General features: G+C 43.1%; 1 protein-coding gene across 2 annotated transcripts in view; it reads right to left on the bottom strand.

Annotated features, from left to right (window-relative positions):
- Nucleotides 1-590: 590 nt before the first annotated feature.
- The window catches only part of LOC120878888 (MDM2 binding protein), a 68237-nt gene continuing 48330 nt past the window's right edge, over nt 591-20497 (bottom strand). Inside the window, exons 18-22 of one of the 2 annotated variants that reach the window (XR_005724652.1) lie at nt 10593-10859; nt 8751-8951; nt 7052-7165; nt 2195-2260; nt 591-1146 (exon numbers count right to left, since the gene is read on the bottom strand). Coding sequence is in view for 1 of the 2 variants with exons in the window: in XM_040261798.1 (XP_040117732.1) it covers nt 1108-1146; nt 2195-2260; nt 7052-7165; nt 8751-8991; nt 10593-10859 (727 nt within the window). In the remaining variant the exon portion in view is untranslated. Of the gene's footprint in view, nt 1147-2194; nt 2261-7051; nt 7166-8750; nt 8992-10592; nt 10860-20497 lie in introns of both variants that reach the window. The other variant, XM_040261798.1, reaches the window with a different exon arrangement.

The raw sequence follows: 20497 nt of genomic DNA, 5'->3' as shown, positions 1-20497 counted from the left end.
CTCCTGCGACCCCGTGGACTGCAGCCCGCCAGGCTCCTCTGTCCCTAGGATTCTCCAGGCAAGAACACTGGAGTGGGTTGCCATTTCCAGTATTTTTATGGGACATTCACGAAAGTGATTAAGTGTGAGCACAGCACTGAAGTTACGTTAAAGCAGTACACTCAGACACCCACAGATTCCACTCTGAAAAAGCTATACTAAGGAACAACCAGTGATGCACCAGAAATCTTCATTCAAGTTTCATTTACAATAAGGAGATACTAAACTCTTATGTCCAACAATGCAGGCCTGGTTAAGTAAACTGATTCATTTGAATCACGCAGTTATTACTGATATGACATAAAAATCATTTTAATCATATTGTTATATCACATTAAGTGAAAAGCAGGCTATAAATTAATATACATACATATCACACATACAAACACACACACATAAACACACACGACTGCAATTTTGAAAATAAATATAATGTTTAAAAATATTAAATACCTGTAGACAGAACAGTATTGGAATTTCTTCCATTCTCCTTAGTATTTTCCACATTTTCCAAATTTACTGTCATGGGAAAAATTTTTTTTCTGGGAGTAGGTACTTAAGTCATTTTCACAATTTTTGCTCTTTTTTTTCATCCCAAATAAACATAAACAGCTCCAACAGTGGTGGCTCCAGGGCAGGAGTAAGGGAACATGACTAAGTAAATGAATTTTTTGCCAATAAACCAAGGGTCGTCCAATAAATCACGCTATTGTAACACACGAGAAAAGCCACGGGCACTGTCTTACTTGAGACTCAGCAGTTTAAACACACCTAACAACAGAGACACTTACCAAGAAGTAAAGAAATATCTTTTTCTATTTATTGAAATAATTAAATAACCAAGAGTAAAATTTTTAAACATACATAAAAATATTGTTAAAAATTAAAATATAGTAAAACTGTAGCAACTTCAAAACTATATAAATACAGGGTATTTATGAAATTCCTTAGAAATGGAACATTAGTTCTTTGAACAAAGTTTGAAATGTATAATTTTCAAACTAAAGAAGGAAGTGGTATATAATAGATCCATCCGATTTACAGTCATCCAAAGGGAGTGATTCTGTGTTATTTCTTGCTTGCTTTTTCTAACACCCACTCAATCACCTATGGGGACAAAAAATATGATTATGGTCCATTCTTTTGAAAACAAAGGCGATAGAAAAATACATTGTTCAAAAGAGCATGGTAGAAAATTTAAGACAAAAAATAACACATCAGACTCTTAAAAAACACATTTTATCTTAAAAATACCCTTTACTCGTGGGGAGGGGGAAGGGGGAGAGGCAACCCACGAGGAGAGTAAAGCGCAAACTGTTATGCGTAAAACCAGCTACAAGGATGCTCTGCGCACACAGGGGACCCGGCCAGCATTTCACAGTGGCCGTGAGCGGAGCACAGCCTCCAAAGCCTGTGAGCCGCGACACTGTACACCTGTAACCCATATAATACTGCACATCAACTATAGTTTAAAAAATTAAATTATCAAACACAAAAAATCAATATAGCATTCACCTCTAGAGGTGATAGACCAGGATATGGTAGGGAAGAGGCTCTTTGGGGCTTCCAGAGTTCCTGAAATGTTTTATTTCTCAGCCTGAATAGTGATCCCAAGGATTTTCTCTTTTAAAATTCTTTTTTTTAAAAATTTTATGTGTTTCTTTGCATATGTATTTATTTACATATTATATCATGAATTTTTAAACAGAAATTTTATTTTCTTGCTAAAGAACACTTTTTGGTTAACTTTTTTATGTTGCAGAATACAATGGTGGTGGTTCTCACTGGGCAAAATGAAAAGACTGCTCTATTTTCTCACCTCTATTTGAAAGTATGTTTTTAAAGGATCACTAAAAATAGAATTAAACCAAGCTTTGAACACAGCTAATCAAAATGGATTAATTTTTCCAGCTCTTTGGATTATTCTCTTTTCTTTCTGAACATTAATTTAGAAGCTCTTTTGTTAACAGAGAACTCTCTTAACTATTACTGAAGACCCTACTTACGTAAGTCTGTTATTAACTATTTTAATGAGCGGTCATAGGGACACAGTTGAAAAGACCACGCCCTAATCCTCACTGCTTATAGTGCAGCCTCCTAGCCGCCCTGACACCCAACAGCAGCTTCACTGGATGTATTCTCAGGGGACATTTACCTGTATGACATTGCTGTTGGTTGTTTTCTTCATTTCTTCAAATAGACCCCTTGAAGTTTTAAGATCCTAAACATAACAAAACAGAGCATTTCAAATCTGTACATTAAATTACAAAGAACAAGTCATTATTGAATAAACCTGAAAGGATCCTAAATCATTCTATAATCATCAATGTGAAGAGGGAGAAACCACAGTAAGAGATTACCGTGTAGTTCCATCCTGGAAGGTCAAAGTTCTCTAAGCAGAATACACCCGTCTGTACGTAAGTCCACACTGCTCTGAGCTCCTAAACCCAAGAGCACCGGCCAGACCCACGCCCATCCTCAGCCGTGCACACGTGCTCAGGCGCACAGTCGAGTCTGACTCTGCAACCCCGTGGACTGCAGCCCAGCAGACTCCACGGTCCCTGGGGTTCTCCTGGCTAGTACACTGGAGTGGGCTGCTGTTTCCTCTCCAGAGTCAGCTATGCGTACCCACTAATGCTTCATTCCTCAGGAGATGGACATACGATTAATGGTTATTTTTCAGATAAAACACCCTTTACCTCTCTCTTCTTACTGGCTATTTCACTCCAGACACAGAGGGGATAACACCAGACATAAAACTGAAACCTCTGACTTTTAAAAAGTTAATAACCTACAACAAACTAAATCATAAAATTAAAAAAATTCACCTGTATTACCAAAAAAACTGTCCTCTCAAGTTATGCTCCATCGAAGCAGTCACTTTTACTTCTTTCTTCCGTTTCTCTTATTTATCCCTTCATGTTTCTACACAATTCGCTCACTACTGCTATTGTGTGATTTAACAGTCTCAGACAGTGACTGCTGTTACCCTGGATTCAGGTCTCTGAGTCCTCCCACCTCCCTTCACTTCCTCTCAGTAACAGCTGCACCACAATTTTTTCTTAAATTAGTAAACAGTCAATGTTTGCATTTTACACTTAAGCAAATGAAGTTTACTCCCAAGCTAAGTAACATACTGCGGTTGTAATTTCCCTTTCATCTAATGTTTTATCCTGTGGTGAACTATATTTGCGCAGCTTTCCATGTACATAATTCTGCCCCCACCCCACAACTCTGATTAAAAAGACTGATTAAGTGTACAGCAAAGTTTTCCAAACACTGCTGGATACCGGATAATCTGCCCCCTTCCGCTTCTCGTTTCTGCGTTGGTTTTCTTAACTGCATTCTTTAAACACTGAAGCCCCTTCTCCCGTAGCCTGCTGCCGTTTGGTCCAGCTGCTTCCTGGACCTGGTCCCATTGGAACCTATCTTTCCCAGTCTCGGTACTTTTTTTCTTTCTTGATTCAGTCCCTTGTTCTACTGTATTTCATCTTCTCACAAATTCATCAAGAGGTTACACAAGGCACAAAGTTTCTCAGACCTTTCGTGTGTGAAAGCATCTTCACACTTGACTGACTTCTGCGCTAGTCGCTCAGTCGTGTCCGACTCTGTGACCCCATGGACATGGCCCACGAGGCTCCTCTGTCCACGGGATTTTCCAGGCAAGAGCCCTGGAGTGCCCCATTCCCTTCTCCAGGGGACGTTCCCAACCCAGGGACTGAAACTGGGTCTCCTGCACGGCAGGTGGATTCCTCACTGTCTGAGCCACCAGGCAAGCCCAGTGACTGGCTTCTGGGCCAGATGTAAAGACACCAGGTGAACCACTTTCCTTCAGAATGCAAGGTGATGTCTTACCATCTGGCACACGAGGCTACTAGGAAAGTCCAATGCCAACCTTATTCTCGAATCTTTACGTCAACTGCTTCTCTCCCGGGAAACTTTTACGGAATGTTCTCTCTCCCTCCAGGAGATGTGACCTTCCACAGTGACGGGGCTTGCAGAACTGCCGTCCACCAGGCAGGATGAGCTGTGTGCCCTTTCCAGCAGGAGGCTTGCACCCTTCGGTTCTGGAACGCCTTGCGTATTTCTGAAGGCTTTCTCTCCTCTCGTCTCTATTATGACTATAATGGATCTTTCAGATTAATTCCCCCATTTTCTTATCTCACGTTTAATGTTTTTGTCCTCAATTTTGTCAGTAATACTAACTTCTGGCAAATTTCCTACTCTCATTGTTGACTATTACAGTGATTTTACTGTACTTTTGAAGGAGATCTCACGTTCTATACCTTTTGCAAACAGCATCACGTTCCGGCTTTGTACATGTGACTGTCTCCTTCCTGAGACATCCAGTTTTCATGGCGTTCCCCTCAGGCTTCTGCTCCCGCGCGCCCCTGCTCCTTCCTGTTCTGACACCTGCTGTGTCAGATGCTTTCCTCAGAACTCCGCCGAGTCTCAGCGGTCTCGGCGCACAGACATTTAAAAAGTGTTTCCGCTGCAGCGCACAGCACGTGGGATCTCAGTTCCCAGTCCAGGGATTGAACCCACGCTCCCCGGAGCAGAAGCACAGAGTCTTAGCCACTGGGCTTCCAGGGGTGTCCCTGTCGAGTCTTATTTTAAAGTGAGACAATAAAAATCTTACTAGAAGTTCTGCGTGTGCAGAGCTTATTCACTGGCACCTTTAAAAGGCAGGGGAATAAGAGGTTGTTGGCCTTTTCACTGCGGCCTCCCATGCGTTTCTCCTCCAGGGACTATTTCCCACATTGCCACAGGGTCGGGGAGAGCAAAGCCACGGGTGACACAGCCATCCGCAGAGAACGCTGTGGAGAAAGGTGTGCAAAGCAGGTTGAAGGCTCCCTATTCACTCTGCGGACCTCTAACTCCCGCTGTTCACAGCACTCTGCCCCCGCCTTCCACAACACCTGGGATCCCCAGGCGCCGAGCAGGCCCGAGACCGTGCTGGGTCTGGACTCTCAGCCCCAGGCAGGCATCGAGGCTGTCACTGCTGCTCAGCCAAACCACGCGTCCACGTGCTTCCTGCTCCAACAACGTATGAAAGCACCGCTACGTGTTCTTCCTTTGTTCTTTTCTTGGCTTTTGTACTTTCAATACTGTCTTTCTTGAGAGATTCTACAAGGGAACTGAAAGTGTTCCATCTGTGGTCCATCTGCAGTTTTAATCAAAAAGCCACGTAAAATTGTGATTGAAGTCAGAAACTGAAAACTGGAGCTAATCTAAGTTTCACCAAATGGTTGTCTGAATGGCCGGTTTGTCCGTGCTCACTTCACTTCAGTTCAGTTCAGTCACTCAGTCGTGTCCGACTGTTTGCGACCCCATGAATCGCAGCACGCCAGGCCTCCCTGTCCATCACCAACTCCCGGAGTCCACTCAGACTCACGTCCATTGAGTCTGTGATGCCATCCAGCCATCTCATCCTCGGTCGTCCCCTTCTCCTCCTGTCCCCAATCCCTCCCAGTATCAGAGTCTTTTCCAATGAGTCAACTCTTCCCATGAGGTGGCCAAAGTATTGGAGTTTCAGCTTTAGCATCATTCCTTCCAAAGAAATCCCAGGCTGATCTCCTTCAGAATGGACTGGGTGGATCTCCTTGCAGTCCAAGGGACTCTCAAGAGTCTTCTCCAACACCACAGTTCAAAAGCATCAATTCTTCGGCGCTCAGCCTTCTTCACAGTCCAACTTTCACATCCATACATGACCACTGGAAAAATCATAGCCTTGACTAGACGGACCTTAGTCAGCAAAGTAATGTCTCTGCTTTTGAATATGCTATCTAGGTTGGTCGTAACTTTTCTTCCAAGGAGTAAGCGTCTTTTCATTTCATGGCTGCAGTCACCATCTGCACTGATTTTGGAGCCCCAAAAATAAAGTCTGACACTGTTTCCCCATCTATTTCCCATGAAGTGATGGGACCGGATGCCATGATGTTCGTTTTCTGAATGTTGAGCTTTAAGCCAACTTTTTCACTCTCCTCTTTCACTTTCATCATGAGGCTTTTGAGTTCCTCTTCACTTTCTGCCATAAGGGTGGTGTCATCTGCATATCTGAGGTTATTGATATTTCTCCCAGCAATCTTGATTCCAGCTTGTGCTTCTTTCAGCCCAGCGTTTCTCATGATGTACTCTGCATAGAAGTTAAATAAGCAGGGTGACAATATACAGCCTTGATGGACTCCTTTTCCTATTTGGAACCAGTCTGTTGTTCCATGTCCAGTTCTAACTGTTGTTTCCTGGCCTGCATACAGATTTCTCAAGAGGCAGGTCAGGGGGTCTGGTATTCCCATCTCTCTCACAATTTTCCACAGTTTACTGTGATCCACACAGTCAAAGGCTTTGGCATAGTCAATCAAGCAGAAATAGATGTTTTTCTGGAACTCTCTTGCTTTTTCGATGACCCAGCGGATGTTGGCAATTTGATCTCTGGTTCGTCTGCCTTTTCTAAACCCAGCTTGAATCTCTGACAGTTCCCGGTTCGCGCACTGCTGAGGCCTGAACGTCTGACGGTTCCCGGTCGGCGCGCTGCTGAGGCCTGAACGTCTGACGGTTCCCGGTCGGCGCGCTGCTGAGGCCTGAACGTCTGACGGTTCCCGGTCCGCGCGCTGCTGAGGCCTGCCTTGGAGGATGTCGGGCACCACTTGACTAGCGTGAGATGAGCCACTAGTGGACCCAGGACTAGAGGCTGCCCGCTGTGGCTCCGTCAGGCAGCTGCACGATGTACTAATATTACCTGAGTACATTACTTAAAATAAGCTGAAGCTTATTATCAGCTTAAGTCAATGACCTGTCAGGGAAACACTGAGGGTGTCAGTTAAGGTACAGTTTTCTATATATGAGAACGAAAATCAACCATAAAATATTTTGACTCCAGTTTTTCTACCTCCAGCAAAAAATGTGGCAATAAGTTATCAGTGTAAAAAATACTCAATTAATATTACCTTGAGTCAAACAGGAACATTAGAACTTGACTTCAATTTTGCTATCAGTAGAGAAGACACTGTACCTTTAGGTAGAACTTGGAGATCTCAAAGAGGCGCTGGCTGCAAGCAGGGAAACATTCGTGAGCCTCCGTAATTCTGTGCTTCTTCAGGGTGTCAGCAACTACTTCTTTCAGCATCTTGAATAGAACAAACATATGACTAATATTTCTTACCTTCAGAGCTGAGGTTCTGCAAATCACACAACCGTGCAGCTAATGCTAAAGACAGACAAGCTCATTAAGACCAAACCGCTGAGAAGAGGTCTGAAGCAGTGACACACTCACGTGTCACAGGGCATCTGCCAGGCAGAGGACCGGAGGATCCGGAGAGGGGCTCCCGTGCTGAGCTCTGAGTCGGCATCAGAATGGAGCGGTACACACAGCAGGGATATGTACACTCAGGGGTGTCCTTATGTTTTTATTATGGAAAATTTCAAACACTATGAAGAGAATAGATTTTGTAACAAATCCTCATCTCTCTCTCTCTCTCTCTCTGTATATATATATATATCAGGACTACATATAAGAGCTGGTTATATATATATAAATTACATATTTATATATATAAAGAAATATAATTATGTGATTGTAATTATATATTTTATATGAATATAGTTATACATAATATATAAATATATATAAAAATTATAAACATATATATGAACTGTATATAAGAGCTGGCTATACACATATATAAATATATATACATATGAGGACTATATATAAGAGCTGGCTATATATATATATATATATATATATATATATGAGGACTACGTATAAGAGGTGGTTATATATATATGAGGATTATATATAAGACCTGGCTATATATATATATATGAGGACTATATATAAGACCTGGCTATATAAATGAATAAATAAATAAATATATATACATAAGGCTATATATAAGAGCTAGTTTTTTATATATATAGACTATATATAAGACCTGGCTATATATATAAATACATATATGAGGACTATATATAAGAGCTGATTATATACATATGTAAATATATATACATATGAGGACTATATATAAGACCTGGCTGTGTGTGTATATATATATATATATGTATATATATATATATGAGGACTATGCATAAGAGGTGGCTATATATATGAGGATTATATATAAGACCTGGCTGTGTATATACATACATACATGAGGACTATATACAAGAGCTGGTTATATACAAATGTAAATATATATACATATGAGGACTATATATAAGACCTGGCTGTATATAGATATATATGAGGCCTACGCATAAGAGGAGGTTATACGTATGAGGATTACATATAAGACCTGGCTGTGTACATGTATGTATATACATATGAGGACTACACATACATGAGGACTACATACAAGAGCTGGTTATACAGACATAACGCCACATAAGGAGACGCCGTCTGGGGCTCCTTCCGCCCCTCACAGCCCCGCTCGCACTTTCCCATTGCCCTTCTCTCACCGCACTATTATCATCACTGTTCATGGCTGCACCCCGGGGCAGGATCTCCGCACCCAACCAGGGACTGAACCTGGGCCACAGCAGTGAAAGCCTGGCGTCCTCACCAAGAGGCCACCAGGGAACTCCTTGGTATTATTTTGAAGTAAATTACAGACCACTTCATTTCACTGATAAACTTTTTTGACAAACATCTGAAACGAATCAAATAAGGCCGTTTCTTCCCGTGCAGACTGAGTCAGGGAGCGGGTCTTTACCCGTGTGTGCTTCTGCGATCGGGACTCCTTCACGGGCCTTGCTGTTTCTGATTCGCGCGCAGCTTTTGGACCTGAGCTGGCCTTGGCGCTGGCTCCGGGAGCTTCACTGCTCAGCGCAGAGGGACACGTCACAGGTAACGGCCGCTCTGCCCGTGGCTTTCTGGATGGGACCGCGTGGTGATGGTGAGCACTGCCACTTGTCTGAGAAAGAAGAGAATCTGAACTTCCAGATCTCACAAGTCTGTTGCGGGGGAAAGACCAGAACACAGATTAAGGGAATCACCAATCACATTCATTTTCTTTCCTCAACACTACAGCTATAATCATCGACATATAAACCCCAGGAAAGCAAGCGCAATCTCTTGCTGCCACTGCCTTAAATGAGCAATCAACACCGCATTACACAGTTGCTCCTTTAGTTCTTCAAACGAGAAGTGAGAACACAGAAGGCAATGAATCATAGTCTAGGATTTCAGTGCAAAGGAAAAGCAACAAGCGATGTTACTGTCTCCTTCCTGTCAATTTACAATTTCTCACACAAACCAGAGTGGCACTCCAGGCAGTGCTGTTTATAGATCTAGTACTCATCAGTTAAGCAATTATACTTTCTATTAATTTTGATAAAGAAACCCTAATAATCATGCTTGTTGTCGCCATGCAACTACCTGTACAAGATAAGCTGTTAAAACAAACAAAAATAAAACTATAAAAGTGACTTTAGTTTAGAATTTTCTAAGGTGTTTACATTTCTTTTTCCAAGACTCTTCGTTTATGCTAACCTACAGGACACAGTGTCACTTTCTTTTCTAGAGCACATAGACATCAATCACAGTCAGAAATAAAAACATTATTAAAAACTCAGTATCCTAAATGTTAGTGGATTTGCTTTTTAGCTTTATCAGGTGAAAAAAGTATCATGAATTTGCAAAGTCCTTATAACAATAATTTACTTATTTCATATCAGGGAAACAGTATTCTATATACATGTATTTTTTGCTACTCTGCACAACTTGCTATGGACGAAACCTGCGCTCCCTGCACAGGAAGCCCACTAGTAAGTCCTTGATACTGATAACTGTTTAAAAGAAGGTTTGGCAGTTTCACTTTAAGATATTTGATACTTTTTGAAAGGCTTACATATGATAAGAATTGAAGGTTTGTTTTAGGTGCCAAAGACCTAAATTTGACAAAAGTTCCAAAGATATATAAATTCAATAGAAATTAGACTGTTTATTTCATAAGCTTCTTATTTTTGTTCAAAGTATTTGGACATTTTATTTAGCTAGCAAATAAAATAGCTAAAATAATCTCATTTTTATAGATTATGTAGGCTTTAAAGCTATATTTTATATCAAACAAGTTATTTTAAAATGGTGCCAGTGGTTAGGACTCCGTGCTTTCACTGCCAAGGCCCGGATTCAACCATAAACCGCATTCCTGAAGCCCCTTGTTCAAGGGGCCAGTGCAGGTAACAGACAGCGGGAGGAGGCAGAAAAACTGTGTCTCTCAACATCCTCTTCATCAGAGCGTCTCCTCTGCTTTATATACGGAGAAGACCGCCAGTGCGCCATCGTTTAAAAACTTGACAATCCCTTGTGCCAATGGACTGTATATCAGCATTGTAAAGCCAGAAAGAATGTGTTTTTCCCCAAGTTATTTCTTTTTATAACTTATAAGCATGATCATCAACTGCTCACAACAGAAACAAACTCCTGGTATGAAAGTTACTCTAAAATCTACACAGAAAGCAGCTTCAAAAATGTGACCGATTAACATGCAAAAATACCCTAAGACTAAAACACTTTCCATCAAGATACTCTTTGTGTGCACTTCATATATCACCTTTTTGGGGGATAAAGGCAGTTCACATCTTTTGATCTCCTTTTCACTCGGGAGACCTCAGTCCGGAGCTCGCTTTGCAGGGCTTCTCCATCAGGGACACTCGTGGGCTCTGACGAAACCACAGGAGAGGGAAGCGGGCTGAGCACGGCGGGCCCCGGAGAACTCCCCCTGGTGCAGGTGGTCTGGGTTTCATAACGAATAAGACGAGATTGCAGCTCTAAAAACCCCCCATCTCTCTCTAACGCTTTCCGGTCATCCAAGCAGTACCTGAGCAAGAGAAAGATCTTTAACATCAAAGACTCTGCTGCAGCAATGGGCTACTTCCTGCCACCTGCAAAGAGCAGAACATTTACTTAAAAAGTTCTTACAAAACTTCCTAATAATTGTTGGGAGCGTGAATGAATAACCAAATTCCCTCACAAGTTCAGTTTTTTCCAGCCTGCTACATGACATGGCAAAAGATTTTAAAAAAAAAAGTGAGGTACAATCTGATTCCTCTTTGACTGTTTCTGGGCAACAGATTAAGTTAATCCTCTGGTTTATTTCAAAATAATACAGTTGCTGTTTTGATACTTTCTAAATCTCTACCAACCTCTGATTCCTCAGCACGGCTGATAAGTAATGATGTGAAATGCTGACTTCTGTTAGAACAGGCAAGTTTGTTTTCAACACAAAGATTAGGAGGGTATACAGGCATTCTAAACTGGGCTTCCCTGGCGGCGCGGTGGGTAAAGCGTCTGCCTGGAATGCGGGAGACCCGGGTTCAATCCCTGGGTCGGGAAGATCCCCTGGAGAAGGCAATGGCAACCCACTCCAGTACTCTTGCCTGGAAAATCCCGTGGACTGAGAAGCCTGGTGGGCTACAGTCCATGGGGTCCCTTCCTTCCCTACAGGCATTCTAAAGTGGCTCACCACACACAGCTCAGAACACTCTGACATTCCTCTTTGAAACTCACTTCCACCTCAGACTGACGACAAATTCTTCTTCAAAGTCTGGCTGACTATAGATCTGGTTTCTAGCAAAATCTGATCTAAGACCTCAGGGAGCTGTCTGTTCAGTGAACGCTTCTGGACTTAAAGAGTCCGCATGTTGTTAAGGACAACAAATAAGTTTATCAGGAAAGTCACCTTGAGACACATGATGTTGGAGAACCCTTCACTTTCTCCCTCTGTGCAATGTGTCAAGGAAACTCAAACAGTGTCCCATATACAATGACGGGACTGCAGACATCAAAGGCTTTTTCTGTTAACTGTCCTCTTGTAGATTCTAAGGAGTTTCTTAAATCAGAACTTTGGGTCTATAAGCTTTTAGTTCAATGTTTAAGGAGTGTATCATGACCCCAGTGTCTGGTTGCCTGGAGGAGGCTTTAAGGGCTTTCTCTTTCCCTTGTGACACGTCTTTTGATTCTAAGAGTATATACTAGAGAGCCAGACTCCCAGGATTTAAATCTGCCTCTATGGTCAAGTGAACATGGCCAAACTACTTCATTTTACCTGCACTCTTGCTGCCTCCTCTGCAAGATGAGATTTACAGCAGTTGCCTCAAAGAGCTAGTGTGAAGATTCCATGAATGGACACAGACACAAGCACTCAGAATCAGTGCCTGGAACCTGCCAGCAGAGCAGTCAGGAGATGCACGCTGCTGCTACTATCACCATCACGGTGGTTTCACACTCCACCACGGCAAATCTCACGGCGCGCCAACGATGCGAGCAGCGCCAGGACTCAGACCCCGGGTGGTGACCTCAGAGTCTGACCTGAACCGAGTCAGTATGTTAGCTTTCATGTAAGGGATAAGGATCACCCTACTCAGGGGTCAACGCAGAGGTGCCCACTGGAACCACCTGAGAGTTTTCATGAGCTGCGAGCGCCCAGAGGTTCTGACTCAGCTGGTCTGGGGCTGGCGTTTAGGACTGTTTTTTTTTTTAAAGCTACCTAGGTGATTCTAAATTGTAGCTAGGACTGAAATAGCTCTGATATAACCCAACAATTTAACAGGGGAGAAAACTGAGATTGTTAACTCATGGCAGAAAAGTGACTAGACCCTAGATCTCTCAATTCCAACATGCTTTCTCCAGTGTGTTATTAAAACATATTCCTTTAAAAACCAGCAGCAACCCTAAGGATTACTGATGAGTCCTATTTCCATCCTGGGCACCTGACATAATCTAGAACGCAACTGAGAACCATGACTGCTAAGGACAAGCTGCCGGCAAAAGGAAATGTGATCCCAGATTAGCCCACAGGGAATTCTGAGAGGACAAAAACGTAGAGTCTGACTCCTCATACAGGTTTTCCTGCTCTAAGGCTCTGACTCTAAGACGCAGGTTTTTCTCCCAGTTTTACCATCTCTTGATCACAGCCACTCACAGCGTCATGCCTTTAGCTGCATAACGGGCACCACCGTGCTGCCTCTAATTGCCATCTGAAACGTCTTCAACGTCATGTTCCTATGGTTTGGCACTGAAAAGAAACGTGGCGTTGTCAGCCAGAAAGGGGCAGAGACGGGGCAGCTGGGGAGCCAATACCCACTCCTGGACGAGGGAGTGCACGCCCTATTTTCTCGCAAAACAACAGCCAAGTGCTCCTGTATCCAGAGAAAGAGAAGTACCTAATAGAAGATGAAGCTGCCGCTGTACTGCCCTATCAACACCAGACAGACAGGACACCACCTAGCACACACCAAGCGATGCCAGGAGCGCTGGAAAAGCTCCCAAACACACCGGACGAGACGAAAGCAGGTTCAGCGCAACAGGGGCTGGTGTGGCCACCTGCCAGTCAAAGTCTGACAGCGGAAGTTCAATCCGCTGTTCAAGAAGACGCTGCATCTTACAATCAATGGGCTCTTACACCCCAGCATGAGAGAAATAAGTGAAAAACGAGCCAACCGTAGACAGATTTCATTTTGCCTTTGGAAAACACTGCTCTGCACTTAAACAGTTTATATACTTCTTTCAAATATTCCTTAAGCCTGAACAGAGGAAGAGCTCAAGGACTCCCAAGGGTCACAGCAACGTAAGAAGAGAAGAGAGAGCGTTCTCTGCAGTTTCTTATTTACTTCAAAATTTACTTGAGTGCTGTTTAAAGTAGAAACAGTCTACGTTTAACTGAAGAGGGCTGCACAGTTTACACCCAGAACCTGAAAGAAGCGTGTTTCTGGACTCACTGTGCTCACTGCACAGTCACTGGTTTGATTTCAATGGCCCAGGCTTAAAGAAATGGAGTCACATCTAGCTTTGTTCATTTGCCTAAGGGGGCTTCATTTCATAAACTCCTCAAACTCGTATTTCAACTGCTCTTTTTCTTCCCCACAGACAAAAGCCCGGTCTTGTTCCATGTACACGTGTTGCTCCCGGTTACTGTTTAGTACCACTGTGTTACATACACATGTCAATTTGTTTATTGATCTATTCTCCTATTGATGGAAATAAGGCTATTTCCAGTTTGGGTTATTATGTCTACAACTGCTCTGTGGGTTCTTTGACAAGTGTTTCTGTGGTGTTCCATTTTCATTTCTTTTAGGAAAATTACTATTAGAAACGCTGAGCCATGGGGTTTGAGCTATGTTCAGTTTCATAAGAATCTGTCAGATCCTTTTCTGAACTAAATATACCATTTTATACTTCCACTAATAATGTTGGAGAGTTCTGATTGTTCTATACACTTGCCAATACTTACCAGTTATAATTTTAGCTATTCTGGTGGCTACATGGAATTTTATTTATGGATGCACTATAATTTATTGAACCAAGCTCCTACAGTTAGACATTATTTCCAATGTGTGTTTGAAATAACACTGTAAAAAGTACCCTTGCAAAATTACTTTCAGTATATACACTAATTTTATCATTGAGCAAAGGTAATCAATCTGATATTATAAAAAACTACATGGCTTTTGGTAAATTACTGATCACTCTCTCTAAGTAAATAATACTTATTTCACTTATATGCAGAGTACATCATGAGAAATGCCAGGCTGGAGGAAGCACAAGCTGGAATCAAGATTGCTGGGAGAAATATCAATAACCTCAGATATGCAGATGACACCACCCTTATGGCAGAAAGTGAAGAAGAACTAAAGAGCCTCTTGATGAAACTGAAAGTGTAGAGTGAAAATGTTGGCTTAAAGCTCAACATTCAGAAAACGAAGATCATGGCATCTGGTCCCATCACTTCATGGGAAATAGATGCAGAAACAGTGGAAACAGTGTCAGACTTTATTTTTTGGGGGACTCCAAAATCACTGCAGATGGTGATTGCAGTCATGAAATTAAAAGACGCTTACTCCTTGGAAGAAAAGTTATGACCAATCTAGAGAGCATATTAAAAAGCAGAGACATTGTTTTGCCAACAAAGGTCCGTCTAGTCAAGGCTATGGTTTTTCCTGTGCTCATGTATGGATGTGAGAGTTGGACTATAAAGGAAGCTGAGCACCAAAGAATTGATGCTTTTGAACTGTGGTGTTGGAGAAGACTCTTGAGTCACTTGGACTCCAAGGAGATTCAACCAGTCCATCCTAAAGGAGATCAGTCCTGGGTCTTCATTGGAAGGACTGATGTTGAAGCTGAAGCTCCAATACTTTGGCCACCTGATGCGAAGAGCTGACTCATTTGAAAAGACCCTGATGCTGGGAAACATTGAGGGCAGGAGGAGAAGGGGATGACAGAGGATGAGATGGCTGGATGGCTTCACCGACTCAATGGACATGGGTTTGGGTGGACTCCAGGAGTTGGTGATGGGACAGGGAGGCCTGGCATGCTGCGTTTCATGGCGTCGCAAAGTCAGACACGACTGAGCAACTGAACTGAACTGATCACTCTCCCAGACAGGTAGCCAACCAAGCTGGCTGGCTCATGTCCCTTTAATGTCAATATGATTTTATGGGTATTGGAAAGGATTCTCACCGTTGTTTCAATTTACGTTCTTAATGTAAGTTTAAAAGGCTGACAGGTAAAGAAAACACCTTTCGCTGTGTACTGGTCCTATGAGCCCCTGTCTCATGCACGAATGGTCTTAGATGCTCCAGCGCCCACATTCTCTTATCCACACGGTGCTGACAATATTTCAGTCCTTTCACATCTCTTCCCTGAAATACTTCACCTCAGTTTATCAACGGACAATGAGATTTTTCAGTGGCACAAACCGAGCATATGAATCCACGCTTTAAAGATAAAGGTTCCCTCTACTACCACAGCAATAAGGGACAGTCTCCCTCCCACGCCAACAACGATCGTCGTGATGTGGTCTCAATACAGTGCAGTACGCGTCTGTAGTCTTATTTGCAAACAAAAATGTTATCTCCTCTTTCTAGAACCTGCACTACTGCACTTCATTTCTCGCAGTAGTTCAGTCGCTCAGTCGTGTCCGACTCTTTGGGACCCCATGGACTGCAGCACACCAGGCCTCACTGTCCATCACCAACTTCCAGAGTTTACTCAAACTCATGTCCACTGAGCTGGTGATGCCATCCAGCCATCTCATCCTCTGCCGTCCCCTTCTCCTCCTGCCCCCAATCCCTCCCAGCATCAGAGTCTTTTCAAATGAGTCAGTTCTTCACACTAGGTGGCCAAAGCAATGGAGTTTCAGCTTCAGCCTCAGTCCTTCCAGTGAATATTGAGAACTGATTTCCTTTAGGATGGACTGGCTGGATCTCCTTGCAGTCCAATGGATTCTCAAGAGTCTTCTCCAACACCACAGTTCAAAAGCATCAATTCTTCAGCTCTCATCTTTCTTTATGGTCCAACTCTCACATCCATAAATGACTACTGGAAAAACCATAGCCTTGACTAGACGTACCTCTGTTGGCAAAGTAATGTCTCTGCTTTTTAATATGCTGTCTAGGTTGGTCATAGCTTTTCTTCCAAAGAGCAAGTGTCTTTTAATTTCATGGCTGCAGTCACCATCTGCAGTGATTTTGGAGCACAAAAAATTAAAAGTCTGTCACTGTTTCCACTGTTTCCCCACCTATTTGCCATGAATTGATGGGACATGATCTTAGTTTTCTGAATATTGAGCTTTAAGCCAATTTTTTCACTCTTTCACTTTCATCAAGAGGCTCTTCAGTTCCTTTTCGCTTTCTGCCGCAAGCGTGGTGTCATCTGCATATCTGAGGTTATTATTTCTCCTGCAATCTTGATTCCAGCTTGTGCTTCTTCCAGCCCGGCATCTCTCATGATATACTCTGCATGGAAGTTAAATAACTAGGGTGACAGTATACAGCCTTGACATACTCCTTTCCCTATTTGGAACCAGTCTGTTGTTCCATGTCTGGTCGTAACTGTTGCTTCCTGACCTACGCACAGACTTCTCAGGAGGCAGGTCAGGTGGTCTGGTATTTCCATCTCTTCAAGAATTTTCTAGTTTGTTGTGATCCACACAGTCAAAGGCTTTGGCAGAGTCAATAAAGCAGAAATGGATGTTTTTCTAGAACTCTCTTGCTTTTACGATGATCCAACGAATGTTGGCAATTTGATCTCTGGTTCCTCTGCCTTTTCTAAATCCAGCTTGAACACATGGAAGTTCATGGTTCATGTATTGCTGAAGCCTGGCTTGGAGAATATTGAGCATTACTTTGCTAGCATGTTGCTGCTGCTGCTGCTAAGTTGCTTCAGTCGTGTCCGACTCTGTGCGACCCCATAGATGGCAGCCCACCAGGCTCCGCCGTCCCTGGGATTCTCCAGGCAAGAACACTGGAGTGGGTTGCCATTTCCTTCTCCAATGCATGAAAGTGAAAAGTGAAAGTAAAGTGGCTCAGTCGTGCCCGACTCTTAGCGACCCCATGGACCAGCCTACCAGGCTCCTTCGTCCATGGGATTTTCCAGGCAAGAGTACTGGAGTGGGTTGCCATTGCCTTCTCCGGCTAGTGTGTTAGATGAGTGCAACTGTGCGGTAGTTTGAGCATTCTTTGGCATTGCCTTTCTTTGGGATTGGAATGAAAACTAACCTTTTCCAGTCCTGTGGCCACTGCTGAGGTTTCTAAATTTGCTGGTATATTGAGTGCAGCACTTTCACAGCATCATCTTTCAGGATTTAAAATAAATCCATTGGATTTATTTATTTCAATCCATGTGAAATAAATCCATCACCTCCACTAGCTTTGTTCACAGTGAGGGTTCCTAAGGCCCACTTGACTTCGCACTCCAGGATGTCTGGCTCTAGGTGAGTGGTCACACCATCGTGATTATCCGGGTCGTGAAAATCTATTTTGTACAGTTCTTCTGTGTATTGTTGCCACCTCTTCTTAGTATCTTCTGCTTCTGTTAGGTCCAGACCATTTCCATCCTTTATTGTGCCCATCTGTGCATGAAATGTTCTGTTGGGATCTTTAATTTTCTTGAAAAGATCTCTAATCTTTCCCATTCTGTTGTTTTCCTCTATTTCTTTGAGGAAGGCTTTCGTATCTCTCCTTACCTTTCTTTGGAATCCTGCATTCAGATGCTTATATCTTTCCTTTTCTCTTTTGCCTTTGGCTTCTCTTCTTTTCTCAGCTATTTGTAAGGCCTCCTCTACAATGTCACAAACCTCTGTCTATATTGTTCAGGCACTCTATCAGGCCAAACCCTTGAATCTATTTCTCACTTCCACTGTATAATCATAAGGGATTTGATTTAGGTCATACCTGAATGGTCTAGTGGTTTTCCCTACTTTCTTCAATTTAAGTCTGAATTTTGCAATAAGGAGTTCATGATCTGAGTCACAGTCAGCTCCTGGTCTTGTTTCTGCTGACTGTACAGAGCTTCTCTTTCTTCCGCTGCAAAGAATATAATCAATCTGATTTCAGTGTTGACCATCTGGTGATGTCCATGTGTAGAGTCTTCTCTTGTGTTGTTGGAAGAGGGTGTTTGCTATGACCAGTGCGTTCTCTTGGCAAATCTCTATTAGCCTTTGCCCTGCTTCATTCTGTACTTCAAGGCCAAATTTGCCTATTACTCCAGGTGTTTCTTGACTTCCTACTTTTGCATTCCAGCCCCTAGAATGAAAAGGGCATCTTTTTTGGGTGTTAGATCCAGAAGGTCTTGTAGGTCTTCACAGAACTGTTCAACTTCAGATTCTTCAGCATTACTGGCTGGGGCACAGACTTGGATGACTGTGATACTGAACGGTTTGCCTAGAGATCTTCTGTCATTTTTGAGATTGCACCCAAGGACTGCATTTCAGACTCTTTTGTTGACTATGAGGGCTACTCCATTCTTCTAAGGGATTCTTGCCTACAGTAGTAGATATAATGGTCATCTGAATTAAATTCACTCATTCCAGTCCATTTTAGTTCGCTGATTCCTAGAATGTTGATGTTGAGTCTTGCCATCTCCTGTCTGACCGCTTCTTGCCCTGAATCATGGACCAAATATTCCAGGTTCCTGGGCAACACTGCTCTCGACAGCACCAGAGCTCGCTTCTGTCGCCAGGCACGGCCACAGCTGCATGTTGTTTCTGCTTTGGCTCAGCCTCTTCATGCTCTGGAGTTATTTCTCCACTGATCTCCAGCAGCACCTCCAACAGGCCACCTACTGACCTGGGGAGTTCATCTTTCAGTGTCATTATCTTTTTGCTTTTTCATACTGTTCATGGGGTTCTCAAGGCAAGAATACTGAAATGGTCTGCCATTCCCTTCTCCTGTGGACCACATTTTGTCAGACCTCTCCACCATGACCCGCCCATCTTAGGTAGCCCCACATGAGATGCGTCATAGTTTCACTGAGTTAGACAAGGCTGTGGTCAATGTGATCAGTTTGGTTAGTTTTCTGCGACTGTGGTTTTCCTTCCTCCCATAGATCCTGCCTTTTCGGTCAGATAAATTCCTCTTCATTCCTTCAAACTTAGTTCAGATGTCCTCACTGAAATTCTCAATTTGTGGTGGTTACTTGTTTCACACACTGGGTAGTGTTACATACTGGTATTTTTAACAGTGTTTACATCCTGAAACTCCAGTACTTTGGCCACCTGCTGCGAAGAGTTGACTCATCTGAAAAGACTGTGATGCTGGGAGGGATTGGGGGCAGGAGGAGAAGGGGATGACAGAGGATGAGATGGCTGGATGGCATCACGGAATCGACGGACGTGAGTTTGAGTGAACTCCAGGAGCTGATGATGGACAGGGAGGCCTGGCGTGCTGTGATTCATGGGGTCGCAAAAAGTCGGACACGACTGAGCGACTGAACTGAATTGAACTGACGTCCTACTAAAGTCATGTCTTTCTTTCTCCCCTAATAGAGTACATGTTTCTTAAGGGCAGAAATAGTTGTCTTACAGTCTTTTGTATCTTTAGCCCCTGAGTGAATAGCTGTCAGTAGAGTAGGTTTAAAGTGGTGTGACATAAAGACTGTTTACAAGGCAACCAAAGCAGTACGCCTCTTTTGCTCACTGATAAAGGTGCTTCTAAGAGACCAAGGTAAAATCAAGTCCTTTTCTATTTTCATTTATGGAAAATCAATATAAAATAATGCTTTGCTTTAGGAATGTGAAATAGTTTGCAAAATGAATCACTAGGGTCTTGCAAATTTAACCTAAAATATATTATTTTCACCGTTTCCTTTCTTATCCCGGTGAAAATGGTAGCGGCACACACGGCCTCAGGAGCTGCTGATGCTCTAATTCTAAAGAGAGCCCTGTGAAACTTTATTCAAACAGGTCAACTAAAATCCCGTACGAATGTACACACAGTTAACACACTGCTAATGAGAGTACACTTCCTCTAATGGTTTCTGAGCAGTGACAACGGCCAGAGACCACGACTGGGCCCAGCAGTGTGAACGTGCGTTCACACGCAATATGCAGAGCAGGGGCCAGAACCATCCCGACCAAAGCACCCAGTAACCAGTAACAGGACATTCGAATGTGAAACGGACTAGTCAACAAGCGTCTTTCCATCCCGACCAAAGCACCCAGTAACCAGTAACAGGACATTC

The sequence above is a fragment of the Oryx dammah genome, unplaced genomic scaffold (genome assembly GCF_014754425.2).
Source record: "Oryx dammah isolate SB20612 unplaced genomic scaffold, SCBI_Odam_1.1 HiC_scaffold_19, whole genome shotgun sequence".
Taxonomy (NCBI): domain Eukaryota; kingdom Metazoa; phylum Chordata; class Mammalia; order Artiodactyla; family Bovidae; genus Oryx; species Oryx dammah.
The sequence above is the reverse complement of the archived record's forward strand: the minus strand, read 5'-3'. Positions and strand labels throughout refer to the sequence as shown.